The 16,008-nt window shown below is 36.0% G+C and overlaps 1 protein-coding gene across 1 annotated transcript; it reads right to left on the bottom strand.

Moving 5' to 3' along the window:
- Positions 1 to 3,711: 3,711 nt before the first annotated feature.
- Positions 3,712 to 15,783, bottom strand: batf (basic leucine zipper transcription factor, ATF-like). Its single transcript, XM_051875924.1, has 3 exons — positions 15,384 to 15,783; positions 11,307 to 11,411; positions 3,712 to 4,599 (listed from the first exon to the last, which is right to left on the bottom strand). Exons 1-3 carry the CDS (start codon positions 15,447 to 15,449, stop codon positions 4,396 to 4,398), a joined length of 375 nt encoding a protein of 124 aa, XP_051731884.1. The 5' UTR covers positions 15,450 to 15,783; the 3' UTR covers positions 3,712 to 4,395.
- Between the last annotated feature and the right edge of the window lie 225 nt (positions 15,784 to 16,008).

Here is a 16,008-nt window from a genome sequence, read left to right as displayed (position 1 = left end):
GCCACTGTTATTGTGGCAAAAAACTAACATTTCCTGTTAATCTAAGCTCTTAAACGGACAAAACTAAAATGAACTGAATAATATTAACAATAACTCCTGTTAAAGGCAAATATTCCATCTTGTAGTTTTGGTAAACAATCCATGTGTCATTTAAGGTTTTCTAATTATCTTCATGTTAAGACTGTCAGTATCAACACTGAACCTCAGCAACAAACAGCTCCAGCGCTCTCTCTCTCTCTCTCACACACACTCTCTCTCTCTCGTCTCTTTCTCTCAGACAGTGTTGCTGTAACCAAACCCAACTCTTTCCAGGTTGCTACAGTGTGTTCTCTTGTGAGTTTAATTCTCATACTCAGGAGAAATATACAGAAATGTGTTGTCGCACTAAGTTTTCCATTCTATAATAATGTAATGATCCACATAGGCTATTTAAGGCTACTGTTTATGTTCGTTTAATATGTACTGTTCATTTCGGTTTGTTTAACATGTTTTCTTAAAGGGATAGTTCACCCAAAAAAGAAAATTTGATGTTTCTCTGCTTACCCTCAGGGCATCCAAGATGTAGGTGACTTTGTTTCTTCAGTAGAACACTAATCATGATTTTTAACTCTAACCGTTGCAGTCTGTCAGTCGTATAATGCATGTCAATGGTAACAAAATCTATGAGAGTATAAAAAACATGCAGACAAATCCAAATTAAACCCTGCAGCTCGTGACGACACATTGATGTCCTAAGACACGAAACGATCGGTTTATGCGAGAAACCGAACAGTATTTATATCATTTTTTACCTCTAATACACCACTATGTCCAACTGCGTTGAGTGCGCGCACGGTATCCGGTGCGTGAGGTGTGTACGCGCTCTGGCGTAGTTTAAACATGGTGCCTGTAGTACAACAGTTGTTATACAAATGGAAGTAAACCACTAAAAAACATGGTTTTATTACATCAAAACTTTATTTTATTTTGTTACTTTTCGTAAGGGCAGCTTTACAAATAAAAAGGACACATACAAAGATCTTGTTCACATACCTCAGTTGGATGTGGAAAAACCATAGGCACAGCTGATGGTTTAAGTCGTACGTGATCCTCTCCTGGGTATGTAAAATCATCAGGGGAAAAATGACCCTCAACAACTTCAGTACGTTAATGGGTGTGTTGATATCCAGCCGAAGAGCAATCAACCATAACTTCAGGCGAGCAGGCTCAGAAGTTGGGAATACGTGGAAAGTCACCACTCCCAAATGAGTTCGCGTGAGAGAACGTAATCTTTTAGTTTTAAGTCGGTTTGAACAATCCGGATAAGCACAAGTAAGTACCATTTTGATTAGCTGTCGTACCTACAATGTTTGTGCACCGTGTAATCAATGAGTGACATATACGCGTGAGAGATCACTTCGGGCGCTTGCGTAAACTACGCCAGAGCGCGTACACACCTCACGCACCGGATGCCGTGCGCGCTCAAGGCAGTTGGACATAGTGGTGTATTAAGAGGTAAAAATTGATATAAAAACTGTTCGGTTTCTCGCACAAACCGATCATTTCGTGTCTTAGGACATCAATGTGTCGTCACGAGCTGCAGGGTTTAATTTGGATTTGTCTGTGCATGTTTTTTTTACTCTCATAGATTTTGTTACCATTGACATGCATTATACGACTTGACAGACCGCAACGGTTGGAGTTAAAAATCATCATTAGTGTTCTACTGAAGAAACAAAGTCACCTACATCTTGGATGCCCTGGGAGTAAGCAGATAAACATCAAATTTTCTTTTTTGGGTGAACTATCCCTTTAAAGAATCACAGAACATTCATGTTGCAAATGCATTAGTAACATTTGCTGTCAAATCGATTAATCGCAATTAATTGCATCTAACAAAAGTTTGTAAATATATGTGTGTGTGTGTGTACAATATACATACATACATATATATAAATATATATATATATATATACACACAAATGCATATTATATATTTACCAACTTTTATGTTAGATGTGATTGACAGCATAGATTATAAATGTAGTCTTCCTTTACACTCTAAAAAATCTTGGGTTATTTATTTATTTATTTTTTTACCCAAGTCATGGGTTGAGCCTTTTTGGGTCATATTTTTTTGGTTATTTTTCCAGTGTTTGGGTAGTTTTTGTGTTACCCAGATCCTGGGTCAAACATAACAACCCAGGGGTTGAGTTATTTATCGCGGGCCTTTTGCGATCTCTTCAGGAGAGAGCAGCACAGCCGGTCTGTCAAAATGGTGCATGTCTTCGGTAAAATAACATCGAGTAGGTCTCTCGCCTTACAAAAACACACACATTGAGTGCACGCATGCGTGACGTAGTCTAGTAGGTTAGACTAGTGCGCCAGCATATTTAGAGTGTTTAGTTTAGAGATTTAGTCTATTAAAATGCATTTAGAATGCCCCCAGAATTTAAGATAAGGGCCAAAAATGCCCCTGTATGTCTTTTGTATTTATATAATTTAATATAGTTAACCAATATTACACGAAGAGCGCCATTTTTATCCAAATATAAGCATGATTACAAATGTGATATTAATTTTATACAACCTACAGTTTAATAAACAAGCAGTTTATTTTAAGTGACTTACACCAAATCGCTCGTTTCGCTTGTATTCGTCAACAAAAATAGTTCCAAAGTACACAGAATTGTTTTGCGTCTCTGAGCAACACTTCCTGAATTAATCAGCCGTTTGAATGAATCGGTTGAATCTCAATGACTCGCTCATTAACAGGGACTTGCTGCCACCTCCTGGCGGGTTTAATTTCACATTTAAAGTATGAAGTAAGAAAAAAAGCTAGTATAAAAATGAATCATCCCATTATGCTGGGTTAAATAAACAACCCAATTTGCTGGGTAAAATTAACCCAACATGTGTTCTGTCCTATATTTACCTAGCCCTTGGGTTGTTGTTTTTTTTTGTTGTCATTTGTGTCAGGCTGGTGGTCTCGGCCCACTGGTTGCCCTTTTATACTTGCAGGACTCACATACGTCACTGGCATGAGCTTGCTGAGGTGTCAATTACAGCAGGTATGTAAATAGAGCTGTTTTATTTGTATGAAACGTTTAACCTTTCTTCTCCAATTAGGACATCCTCTGCAGATAGAGTAGATAGAGTTTGTCATACACAGGGGGCAGCAAACTCTTAGATTTGATTTTGTTTGAACAGAATGTGTCCTGTTAAAAATTAAAAGCCAAAAGAACATGGGACTGGATGAATGAATGTACAAATAATGAAGGCACACCAAGTAAATAGTACTTTTTCTATAAGTGAATTCATTTAATATTTTTTTCCAGTTTTTCTTCCATTTCTACATGTAAAAGTACTAAAAATTGTAGGCTTTAAACAAAAGAAAATACTAGTGATAGAAAGATTAATAAAACGTGTAAAAAGATATGGGAATAAATATTTAAGTATAGAGGACAATAAAATAAATTAACACAGATGCTGGTTCAGATAGATAATTTCTAAGCATGACAATTATAATTTTTTGATAATTATGAGACTTAAGTGATTGTTTTAGCACCTGTAAAAATTCTAAACAGATGCATTTATTAGGTGGACAAAACATACTTTTGCTCTCTGAATATTGCATGCATAATATGTGCATACTTATGAACTGTTTATGAAAACATTTGTACTGCTTGATAAATGAAACAGAGGGGACATTGTGTTCAAATTCATGAAATGTGTCTGTATATTTTACATTTATTTATTTATTTCTTCACAAGTGATCACAGAAGATCACAGATACAAATTTTCCCTCCTCCACATTTGAGATATAGCACAGCAGTTTGTACAACTTTAGAAGATCTCAACGGGTTTAGAATAAAAATATTCAGCTAGAATTGTGTATAAAGTACATTCAGAATGTTTGACCAATGAGTCATAATAGAAAAACATTCACACATAATATCTCTGAACAGGATACACAATCAACATCATTTTCTTAGAATAAAATCCAGTCATTTCATTAACATTTCACAGAAATAGAATAAAATAAATGATCATATGAATCAGTAGACTGGCTTAATGAAATCTAAATTGAAAACATTCATCGTGTCATTGCCATGCACCTTTGCAAGTAGCCTACGTTTAACACATTTGCATTTTACAGACATGAGGTTTTGTTCAAGGAACTGGGATTATTTAACTTCAGACAAAAAAAAAAAATCAAATAAAAATGACATTAATATATCGTCACAAAAATCGTTTCATCTTGAGGCTTGTTTTATTTATCTGATACTCAGTAGATGATTTTAAGATCATTTCAATGCCCGCTGATGACTATGTACGTTGTTTATGACTCAACCAAAGTTCATTGACTGTCGCCCACAGGCGGATTCCATGAGGAACTCCGGCGGCCTCTGCCGGTCAAAGCGGGTAGTGCGGCACGCTGATGTGCTGGTGGAACGCGCCGTGATGCGCGCCGTACAGCAGCTCCGTGGACGCGCCGCTCAGGCCCGTGCACAGCGGCTCATGGTTGCTCAGGACCGTGGACAGATATTTGGCCTCTTCTGTGAGTCTCTTCACCTCTTTCCTGAGCGCTGCGTTTTCCTTCTCCAAATTTTCACTCTCCTACAGCACAAACAGAAAACAAAAGACATTGATACAAGGTCAGAGAGAATGTGATAATGTACATTTTTAAGCAAGTAGGCTATACATTCCACAGGACATGAATTTTGAGTTTCGTCCTCTAGAGGTCCTCAAAGTTACAAACACCGCAGAATTAGCACACAATAACCTATTAATCATGGATTATTTCGGTCGCATTTATGAGCTTTTCATCATTTTGGGTTAGTAAATATAAATAATCCTGAGTATTCAAGCTTTCACGCTGTACATTCGTAAACCCGGTAACGCTCTTATTTACATATTTATGAGGTCAATTACGCTGATTGGTCGAACAGGTACGCAACCTATTTTAATAACGGCTTATCCAATTTTGAAAATGTTTGCCATAACATTGGCTTTTTTTCGCTGAAACGAAACAAAGCATGTGAAATATTCTGTGACTGTCAGAGTTTATGAATATTTAAAGGGATAGTACACCCAAAAATGACAATTCTGTCATCATTTTCTAACCCTTAAGTTGTTCTAAACCTGTATGAGTTTCTTTGTTCTGTTGAACACAAAGGAAGATATTTTGAAGAATGTTGGTAACCAAAGAGTTGCTGGTCCCTATGGAAGCTTGTTTCCGCCATGAAATAACAAATAAAAAAGGTAATTGTGACTTTTTTTCTCACAATTCTGATTTTTTTTTCTCAGAATTGCGAGTTTATGTCTCACAATTCTGACTTTATAACTCGCAATTGCATGTTATAAAGTCAGAATTGCGAGAACTGTCGCAATTCTGACTTTTTCTCGCAATTGCGAGTTTATATCTCGTTATAAAGTCAGAATTGCGTGATATAAACTCGCAATTGCGAGAAAAAATCAATTGCGACTTTATATCTTTATATTGTTTTTGATACAATTTGGGGCTAACAGGGACTTTGTTAAATGATGTTAACCTAAGGTTTAGTGTAGTATGTAAAATATTTATAAAATGCTCAAAGGTCAAGTAATTTATGTGTATTGCACTTTCCAAGACTCAACTTGCATTGTCCTCTGACAGGCAGGTATGTACATAAATGTCCACAGGTACAATTTTAACTTGCTACAAATCTAATAATAAAGGGCTAGAAATATATGAGAGCGTGTATATGCTTATTGGCCTTTATTTTTAGTTACTCTAGGGGGTCATGATGGTTCCCGCACAGCGTCGTCACCGGCCTGTGATCTGCAGCTCGACTAGCCGCTCCGCTGCCTTCCAGTCACCCTAGGGTAAAACCCCTCTGACAAGCGTCATTCAGCTTAATCTGCCCACGGCCTATAGCGGCACCTTACCAGAAATGACAGCTGAACACTCCCCTCGACAGCCCACGTTTCTCAGGCAGGCCTCAAGCAAAAAACACGCCATGAGAAGACACTACAGGAAACGTGTCATACGGAGGGAAATTTCAGCTTCCTGTTTATCAAGCATAGCCGTGAAGAGTGAAACCACATACTACACTGAACACAGAAGAGTAAGTCTCCCTTACACTGACTGAGTAGATGACTTTCCTCCATAACACATTCAACTGAATTCATTATTATTTCATATCTTTAGATTACGGAAATTAATCTTAGATTAGATTCAGTTAATCTGTGATATCAACATAATGCTGCTCTGGATAATAACACAGAGTGCTGCTCATTTTAAAAACCTGAAAATGCAAGAAAACCAGATTTACTTGGGATTTTGGGTTTTTCTCTGGTTTTGATGATAAAACGCAAACAGATGAGCACAAGACATGCACACCACTGTTGTTATTGTTAACGAAAACTATTTTTAATAGTTTGAAATAAAGCTGAAATAAAATAAAATTAAATATTAGATGATAAACCTACATAAAAAAAGAAAATTAGAAATGTTGCCTTGGCATTTAACTGAATTAAATAAGTTTAAGTACTAAAATGACTAAAACTAAATCTGAAAATAAAAGCTAAATAGAAATTTCAAAAAACACCAAACAAAATGACTTAAGCTAAAATTATGATGATTAATATATTAATACATTTTACAATAGTATATAAATAATACAAAAATAACACTGACGCACACATTGCATACACCATTTTCATTGAGTTTTGCTTCAGCCATGACCTTTAAATGGTAAACGTTCACACATCAGATTTTTAAGCATTATTGGTGTAAACACTAAGTATTCATATCTGCTGATGTGTGACCTATAATGTGCATTTCTCAAAAGCTGTGCAACCTCAAAATGATATGTGGTTCCTGGTAAGTGGTATGCGCCTGTCGGGACAGCATCTCCCACTTTGCGTTTAACCGGTTGAGTTCAGGGGAACTCGCATGAGGTCAGTGTGTGTGTGTGTTATCAGATAACTGATACTGAGAACTACAGCGGGGGCTGTCAGGACTGACAGCAGGTCAACTAGCTAATCAAACCATTCTCTTCCTGTGAGAAAACTTAGTTCACTTTGCATGAGATCTGGATTGATTCACAGAATAAATGGTTATCAGTTGACATCTGCATTTATTCTGTGAATCAGACCAGATCTCATTCTCAAGCAGAATCCCTTCAGTAGGTTCACACTAATCACTAGTGTCAACCCTCTACATTGCGGGTAAATATGCGACCAAATTTCACAAGAGGTAACTAAAAATGTCTTTAATTAGCCAATGGCTAGTAAATTGTATGATTACAGGCACCTGTAATTGAGTTACAGGCAAAAAAAAAGATATAATTTCATTGCCTGCTGAGCTTTACACACCTGAGAGCAACCTCTGTCACTTTTTCTCACATGCGCACCGTAAGCGAAAGAGATGCAGGGCTTGTTGACAGAACTGTCAAAGATCGGACCAGTGCTGCGTCGTCATAAATATTTATCATTTGCACGTGTTTTTAAGCCTTGCCAATTTAAACATTCATGAGTAAGAAGACGTAAACGTTAACACGGACACCGTGTGAGAAGTTTAGTGTGCTCCCAGAAAGCCACGTCTGACAGCAAGTGAATACTGAAGCAAGCTCTCTTTCAAGTCTTGCGCTTGAGCGGACAATTTCACACAAAATTATATCAAAATTCCCGTCTTGGCGAGTATCCTAGTAAACATAGTTTTATATGTGTGTAATATGTTAAGCTAGTGTAAACAGTTGAGAAAGTAAACGCGTGTGTAACAGTATGTTGGATTCGTGCATTAGTCTTAAAGTGACAGCAGCCTAATATTCCTATTTTACATTTGATTACTTTATTTAATTTCTGTACCTAATCTACATCTAACTACTGTTAGATCTACCTGAAAAGCACTGTTTATTTAATTGTCATCTTTTCTATTGTGTTTATTTGTGCTAATGCTTGTAGTTTGATTATTAGATCTTATTTTATTACAGACTGTTTATTTGACTTTAATAGTGTTTGAAATTTAGATTTTATATTATGCTTAAGTAGAATTTTGCATTGTTCTTGCATTCCATGTAAAAAGTCTGGCGAGTATAGTTGCACTCAAAAAAAGAAAATACAGGTTCAAGTTGTTCCAAACCTGTGAGAATTTCTTCAGTGCAACACAAAAAGAGAAATTTTGAGGAATCACAAAGCTCTTTCCCATGCAACGAGCATGCCTGACTCCAAAAAGCACTATAAAAAGTGTGCATCATGTTTGAGACCTACATTTTTAAAGTCTTCTGAAGCTGAAAAGACCAAAAGTGAAGTCTCATTATCTCCTCTCAGCCAAATCTCATACTTTCATTTGCTCATTTTCAAACTTAGCATGCCATGTTTGACTTCTCACAGGTCTCATAACTAAACGTGACATGCAAAATTTGAATGTGCGGAAACGTGAATGAAAATATCTTGTTTTGTGCTCCAGACAGTCTTACAGGTGTGGAACGACATGAGCGTGAGAACTTTCATTTTTGGAAGGACTGTCCCTTTAAATTGATCATAGAGTTTGGATGATCTATTCTTGTAGTTGATGTATTAATGCAAAGATAACTGCACTGGGTTTGTTCTTTTGAGTCCTTGGAACACCATGTGCAGCTATCGGAGGAGAGAAAGGACATGAGTAATACCAGAGGGAAACACCCATATAACACACACACACAGATGCTGAATGAAAGTGATAGAGGGTTTTGGCTTTGAGTAAGAGCCAAATGCAATCCAAACGGTTTGATGACTGTTAGACAGGCGTGTGCTTGGTTTAAGAGCACAGTCATCAATGCACGGATGCAGAGCATCACAATAATTCTGTATAAGCAAACCTAGAATAAGTCATGCAGATTTGAGGATTGTTGTTGTTTTCTTGATAAATTACAGAGAATTTACTAGGTGCCGTGAGCTGAGCTGTTCACCCACGCGATGTAATTAATGCCAGAATCTGAAGCAAACAAGACCAGAGCCACAACAAGTGTGAAGCACGACAGAAGCCGTGACGCATCACCACATGGTCAGTAAAGCTTCATGTAAATACAGTCAGAGTCGATCAGCATCACGCCTGTAACACAGCTGGACGCAGTGATGCTGGACGCTCTTCTCTTCTTGGATTTGCCATCATTTTATTCTAAAATGTTTGTTTGATTGGTTGTTTTTACTAAAGATGTATTTTTTTGTCTTCCTAAACCTTTTTAGGGTCCGTGCCCAGCTAAAGTCGCAGCCACACTAGGTTTTGAGCACGCAAAATTTCTACGGACACCGCAATGACGTCACGACATGCGGCATCTTTTTTAAAAAACATAATTCAACATATAATAATACATCAAAAATGTAAAAATATGCAATTTACTCCACTTTACTGGAACGCTGCAATCCTGCAGATTTAAAGGTTGCGTTCTTTTAATTCAGCTAAAAGGTCTTGCTGTGGTGTATCAATCTTGGTCACATGTGATACGAATCTACAGGTCAGAGTTCACCAAACGTAAAATTTGGCACGCAGCGGAATGCGAAACTTCTTCACTTGAGCTTGCGTTTCCTGTCTCCTGCATTTGCATGAATGGAAGTCAATGGAATGACAGTTGTAGTGTGACTGCCAGTGTTGGGGTGTAATGCATCACGTAATTTTAATTACTGTGATTTAATTACTTTTTCCTTGAAAAAGTAAAGTAAGGGATTACTCTTAATTTTTCTGTAATTACAATTATTTCTGATGTATTTGCATTAAATACTGTATAGACTTTAGAACAGTTCTATATAAAGAAATAGTGTATTTAACAAAAATTTAAAGGAACACTCCACTTTTTTTGAAAATAGGCTCGTTTTCCAACTCCCCTAGAGTTAAACAGTTGAGTTTTACCATTTTCGAATCCATTCAGCCGATCTCCGGGTCTGGCGGTACCACTTTTAGCATAGCTTAGCATAGTTCATTGAATCTGATTGGACCGTTAGCATCTCTTTAAAAAATGACCAAAGAGTTTCAATATTTTTCCTATTTAAAACTTGACTCTTCTGTAGTTACATCGTGTACTAAGACCAACAGAAAATTAAAAGTTGCGATTTTCTAGGCCGATATGGCTAGGAACTATACTCTTCCGGCGTAATAATCAAGGAACTTTGCTGCCGTACCATGGCTACAGCAGGCGCAATGATATTACGCAGCATCTCTCACAAATGTCTCCATGGTTGCAAGGCACGCTCCCTGTGCAAGCAGGGGGTCACAGGCGCTGCGTAATATCATTGCGCCTGCTGCAGCCATGGTACGGCAGCAAAGTTCCTTGATTATTACAACAGCACTTTCGTGTCTATCCTTGTATTGTTGCTTGTAATTAGTAATAATCAGTGTTGGGGGTAACGCATTACAAGTAACGCGAGTTACGTAATCAGATTACTTTTTTCAAGTAACTAGTAAAGTAACACATTACTTTTAAAATTAGAACAAAATATCTGAGTTACTTTTTCAAATAAGTAATGCAAGTTACTTTGTTCTCTCATTTACAACTCTCCTGTCCAAATGTTGAGAGAAATCAGGAGTAAGTGTGTGTAAACATGATGGTTATTCTAGACTAGTTCTAGACTAAATTTGAGCATTTACTTCTTCTGCATCCTAATCTTCTGTATTCCAGAATGGCAGCACAGCTGAAAGGTTTGAGCTGCGCCCTCTACTGTACAGGCCTGAATTTGCATTTCCTTTAGCTTATTCATTTCACTTTTGGTGTGAAAAAATATAACTTCTTTTATTGTTGTAAAAACAAACAAACAAACAAATAGCCCAGCCCAGATGAGAAAAAGTAACGCAAAAGTAACGTAACGCATTACTTTCCATGTAAAGTAACTAAATAACGCAATTAGTTACTTTTATAGGGAGTAACGCAATATTGTGATGCATAACTTTCCCTATCACTGGTAGTAAGTAATGCAGTACTTTTTAGACAAATTAATACAGTAATCTAATTACACTGTTAAAGATGAAATTAGTAGCTAGTAATTAATTACTTTTTTAGTGTAACTTACCCAACACTGGTTCAGAGAACATTCAAAAGTAACAATCCCATAATGTTTCAAAATGGAATGTTCTGCTAACGTTCACATAACTAAGAAAAAAAATGAACGTTCAGAGAACATAGAGAAATAATGTTTTCATTACTTAATGGGATCATTAGCTAGGTGTATCTTCTGATTGTTCAGAAGTCAGTTTGCTGCATGAAACAATGCATGAAATGTCTGTTTTGTTGCAGAAATGCTTATATGGGTTAATTAGAACATGATTGTGTGGAAATAAATGTATCAGGTGTGTGTTTGAAAGTTCTTACCAGGTGCAGACTGTCGGCTTTCTGCGTTTGTCTCATTCGGCTCTTCTGCGCCGCGATTCGGTTCTTTTCTCTCCTCATCACTTTCCTTACGTCATCCGTTGAACCCTAAAGATCAGGACACAAGAGTTCATGTGTATGTCAGCACAGAAACACAACTATAAAGTCCATGTGAATTGCATTTGCAACCCATTTTACTAGATGTTCTCTGTTTTCCTCATTCCAGAATGTACCGGCACACATTTTTGAGGAAGCTTTTTAACCAGGAGGAGGCTGAAGGTCCAGAGCATGTCCACGTATTATTTTATACTTTTATTATATTAATGTCAACTGGCATTACATTACTGTGGCAAGATTTGAGCCTAAACAATGACTGTTGGTTAACATTATTTTCCATGTCTGCACAACCTACTGTAGGATAAAAACAAAGGTTCCAAAAGCGATGCCATAGATTGAAGAACCATTTTGGGTTCCCTAAAGAACCGTTCAGTGAACAGTTCTTAAAAGAACCATTTATTCTTAGTGTGAAGAACATTTTAATAATCTAAAGAACCTTTTTCCACTATAAAGAACCTTTTGTGGAATGGAAAGGTTCCATGGATGTTGAAGGTTCTTGATGGAACCATCAATGCCAATAACAAACCTTTATTTTTAAAAATGTGATATCAGCCAAAAAGTCAAAGATATTATATTTATATGAAACTTTTTGAAGACAAAGTTTAAAATAACATGCTCCAATGAATTATGCACAATAAGACCAAGAACATTTTTCTGCATCAGTGTTATTTTAGTATTATTTATATACTATTATAGTATTTATTAATAATTTGAATCCGCTTTTACTTAGATTTTTTTCCGTTTTCCTTTAAATTTTAGTAATTTTGTTATGTTTTGTTTTGTTTTTGTTTTTTAAAATACTTATATACAAATACAGTTTTCGTAATTCGGTCTAATTTTTGGTAAAATTTTAAGTTTTTCATCTAACATTTTTATTTTATTTTATTTTTAGCTTTATTTAAGTTACTGAAAACTATTTATTAATAGTTTTAGTTTACAATAACGATAACTGTTGTTTAAAACTGTTTTTGGTTAATATCCACCTCCATGTCTACATGTTTATCACATGTTGTGGTAGACAGGTGACATTTTCAAAGACAGAGGGCAATCTTTTCCCACAACCCCTGTGTGCAATGACGCTTTTTTACTGAACCCACAAGAATCAAGAGTGACTTTTTCCATATGACAAATTCCCCAGAATAAGAGACCCTCGAGAAAAGTGTGTGTGTGTGTGCAATGTCTATGACTAGCTCAGTTTCAGGTGAATTCAGGATAGCATCTGCTGTCATACAGACAGATGAGCTGCTTCATGATGAAAGTAGTCTTATTAGTAGTAGTCTATTTGTCTGTGAAGCATTTAGCAGCAGTTAACAAAGCTTTAAATAATTTGCAGTGAATCAACTGGTATTTTGGTTATTTTTAGTAGATGTATGAAGTCAGTTCAAAGTATCCAAATACTCTTTGTGGCCACAGCATTTGCATGCATGAGGCATGTAACCAAAACATGATTTGCACTGTTGCTATGAATCATGTTCTCTCAGTGATAAACATCTCTATCGTCCGTCGAGGTTGGAGAGGATGTAGTGGCCGTTGAAGTCAGATCACCTTCAGCTCGTATGGCCTCGTGCCATCTTAACGGCAGTTTCACAATCACTAACATTCTGTCAAACTCTCTCTCTCTCTCACTGCATGATGCTGTGTGCAACTCAATAGTCAAGGCTCGAAATTGCGACCATTTTAGTCGCATTTGCTCCCTAAATTTAATGCATGCGACCTCAAAATATATTTGGGAGCATGTGTGTGAGTGCAAATAATCGTTGAGGTGCGACCTGTTTTCATTTCTCTACAAAATGTTCACTAATTACTATGTGCCTGCTGTCAGCTGATACAGTTACCGGTCCACCATTCTATCACACAACCAAATAAACTTCATCTTTATGTTCTTAAGTTTAAAGCAGTCTGGTTAATATAGCCGTCAATATCACTTTCACTGCGCTCCGGTGTCACGTGACCGGGAGCTAACTAGCGCGCAAAATGTAAAGAGCTGAAGAGAGAAGATGAAAAGAATAGTTACAGCAGCGTCGACATTAACACTTGAACGCTTAAAAAAACTAGGGAGTCACCAAAACGCGAGAATGACTCTGATTTTATTACATTTAGTGTAAATGGCGATCGAAATAATAATATATAATATGTACTGACGGTAACAAGGTTGCGCAGCCTCTCGAGGAGAAATGGAAACAAATGAGCGCAGCACACACAAACTCAGTGAATATACTGCGGTAAAAATTCAAAATGTCGACCAAGAAGATCGCTGTCTTCCACCATTACGATTGAAAATGTGACATTGATTTCATCAGTTGAATAAACAAATAGTTAAAATTAAATCACTTACATTTTAGACGCAATATTGACTTTTTTTTCTGTTTCAGCAGCGAAAATAGTTCCAAACAGAGATCACAGCAGACCCATCGCGCATCTCGCAGCAACACTCGGCCATGTTTTCATTACTGAATGATACAGCTTTTTGAATGAATCGTTTGAATAAAAGATTTAGTGACCCTTTCATAAAGAACTGCCTCATTCTTGAATGAATCAGCCATTTGAACGAATCGTTTGAATGAATGACGCAATGACTCACTCAATAAGATGGTCACCTGCCGCCACCTACTGGCGGTTTAGTTTCATGTTTGAAACTATCATTCTATCCAATACTTCTTATTTGTATATTCATTTTTTTAAACAAACTCATAACATCATTTAATGCAGTTTTAATTTTTGTGATTTAATGATTTAATTTAATTGGTAACAACCCCATAGTGTCTTATTATTCTAGAATTTATTGATCAAATTTAGGAATTTAAAATGAAAGATGAAGCATACATTTAATAAGATAAAAAAAAAACTTTTATAAAGGTAAAAAAAAAATGCCCTTGGGGTAAATATCACAAATATGCAAATTTAAATATGTCAAAGCTGATAGAAAACTGATGAGAATACTGCTTCAGAATAAATTATATTTACAACACAAAAATCCATTTTTTTTCCGGGCAAGTAAATGACAAGACTTAATGTCAAGCCTTATATATACTGTATATATATTAGTTGTGGTGCTCCTAAAATTTTGCTGGTGCTCCTAACTTTTTGAAGTTGGGAGCACCAGTGCTACCAAGTAAAAAAGTTAATTTCGAGCCCTGATAGTCCTAGTCAGTTGCTCAACACTGAAGCTGATTACCTTCATAAACGTTGGCATAAAGCATTTCAGGGTTACGGTAGTATGTGTTTGGTCTGAAGGTTAAAATTACCACCAGCCTCATGACTTCCATTCATCAGAATCATAATCTTTCATACACACACGTGCAAATCTAAATAGAAACATGCTAACACTAACACTCACTCATAGACAGAATTGGAAATGCATGTGAAATCTACAGTGTTTTGATGTCAATAATAATATCATATTCAAGTTAATATTTAAGTTTTGTACATGTTATATTCCATCTGGTTAGATGCATGTTGCATCATTTGTTTCGTCATTGACTAACTGAATTAAATTCAGTTTCAAATAAATAAGAAGGAAGACATGAAGAAGCAAAATATTACATTTTCATCAAATAATATGTTTTTAATCACTTCAATTTATATATTTATTTATTTATTATTATATTTATATAAAAAATAAATATTTTTACAATTATATACACACATATATGTGTATAATTGTATTTTTTGTTTTTATATCTTTATTTTATATATTTTATTTTGTAATATAATTAAAATGTTCATATATATATTTTTAATATTATATTTTTAACTACAAAATAAAATACATACAATTTTATATATATTGCATATATATATATATCCTTTATGTTTGTATTTATAATATAATTTATTAAATTAAAAATATATTTATTTATATTATTTATCAAAATAATAAATAATGTAAATAAAGTAATGTTTTAAATGCATTTCCAGAAGGTTGTTGAAGTGTGTGCATGGTGCTGGTTAAGTCTCTCTTACCTGTTTATTGCCCGGAGAGGGGGATTTGGTGTAGCTGGTGTCGTTATTGTCAGAGCCCTGAGCCATGCCACTTCAGTCCCTGTGAAACCTTTGACCTCCTTCAGAGTCTGTCTTCTGCCGTGTCTTTCTCTCAGCCTGTTTATCTGTCTGTCTGTCTCAGGCTATGTGAGACTGCATGTGTTCAGAGGAGAGATGTGAACTGATGGCGGTCCACGGACGAATGAGTAGAGACTGCAGCACTCGCACTCTTTCTTTCTTGCTCTGTTTCACTCCCTCTCTTTCTCTCGCCCTGCCTAATTAGCAACGTGTGATGTGGTCGATAGAAAACCTCTACAGCACTAGACTGGAAGTCACATGGTTCTTGGAAACTTTGCATAAAGCCTCTTATTCGCAGCAAAGCAGATGAACCTTCAAAACAGGACAGACAGATAGAGTATCACATCTGCTCCACATGCACGATGGCCTCAAAGTATTTGGAAACTTAAACAACACTTGAAAGTGAGAATGGCATTGCATTAGATAAGAACATATGAAATAAAGTGTCATTTACATTAAAGAAAGATCAGCATTAGCACACTTTTCAAGCAATAACAGTTCACAAAAAGAGATTTTGGGTTGGGTTTTA

The sequence above is a fragment of the Ctenopharyngodon idella genome, chromosome 20 (assembly GCF_019924925.1).
Source record: "Ctenopharyngodon idella isolate HZGC_01 chromosome 20, HZGC01, whole genome shotgun sequence".
Lineage (NCBI taxonomy): Eukaryota > Metazoa > Chordata > Actinopteri > Cypriniformes > Xenocyprididae > Ctenopharyngodon > Ctenopharyngodon idella.
This window is presented reverse-complemented; position numbering and strand designations above follow the sequence as displayed.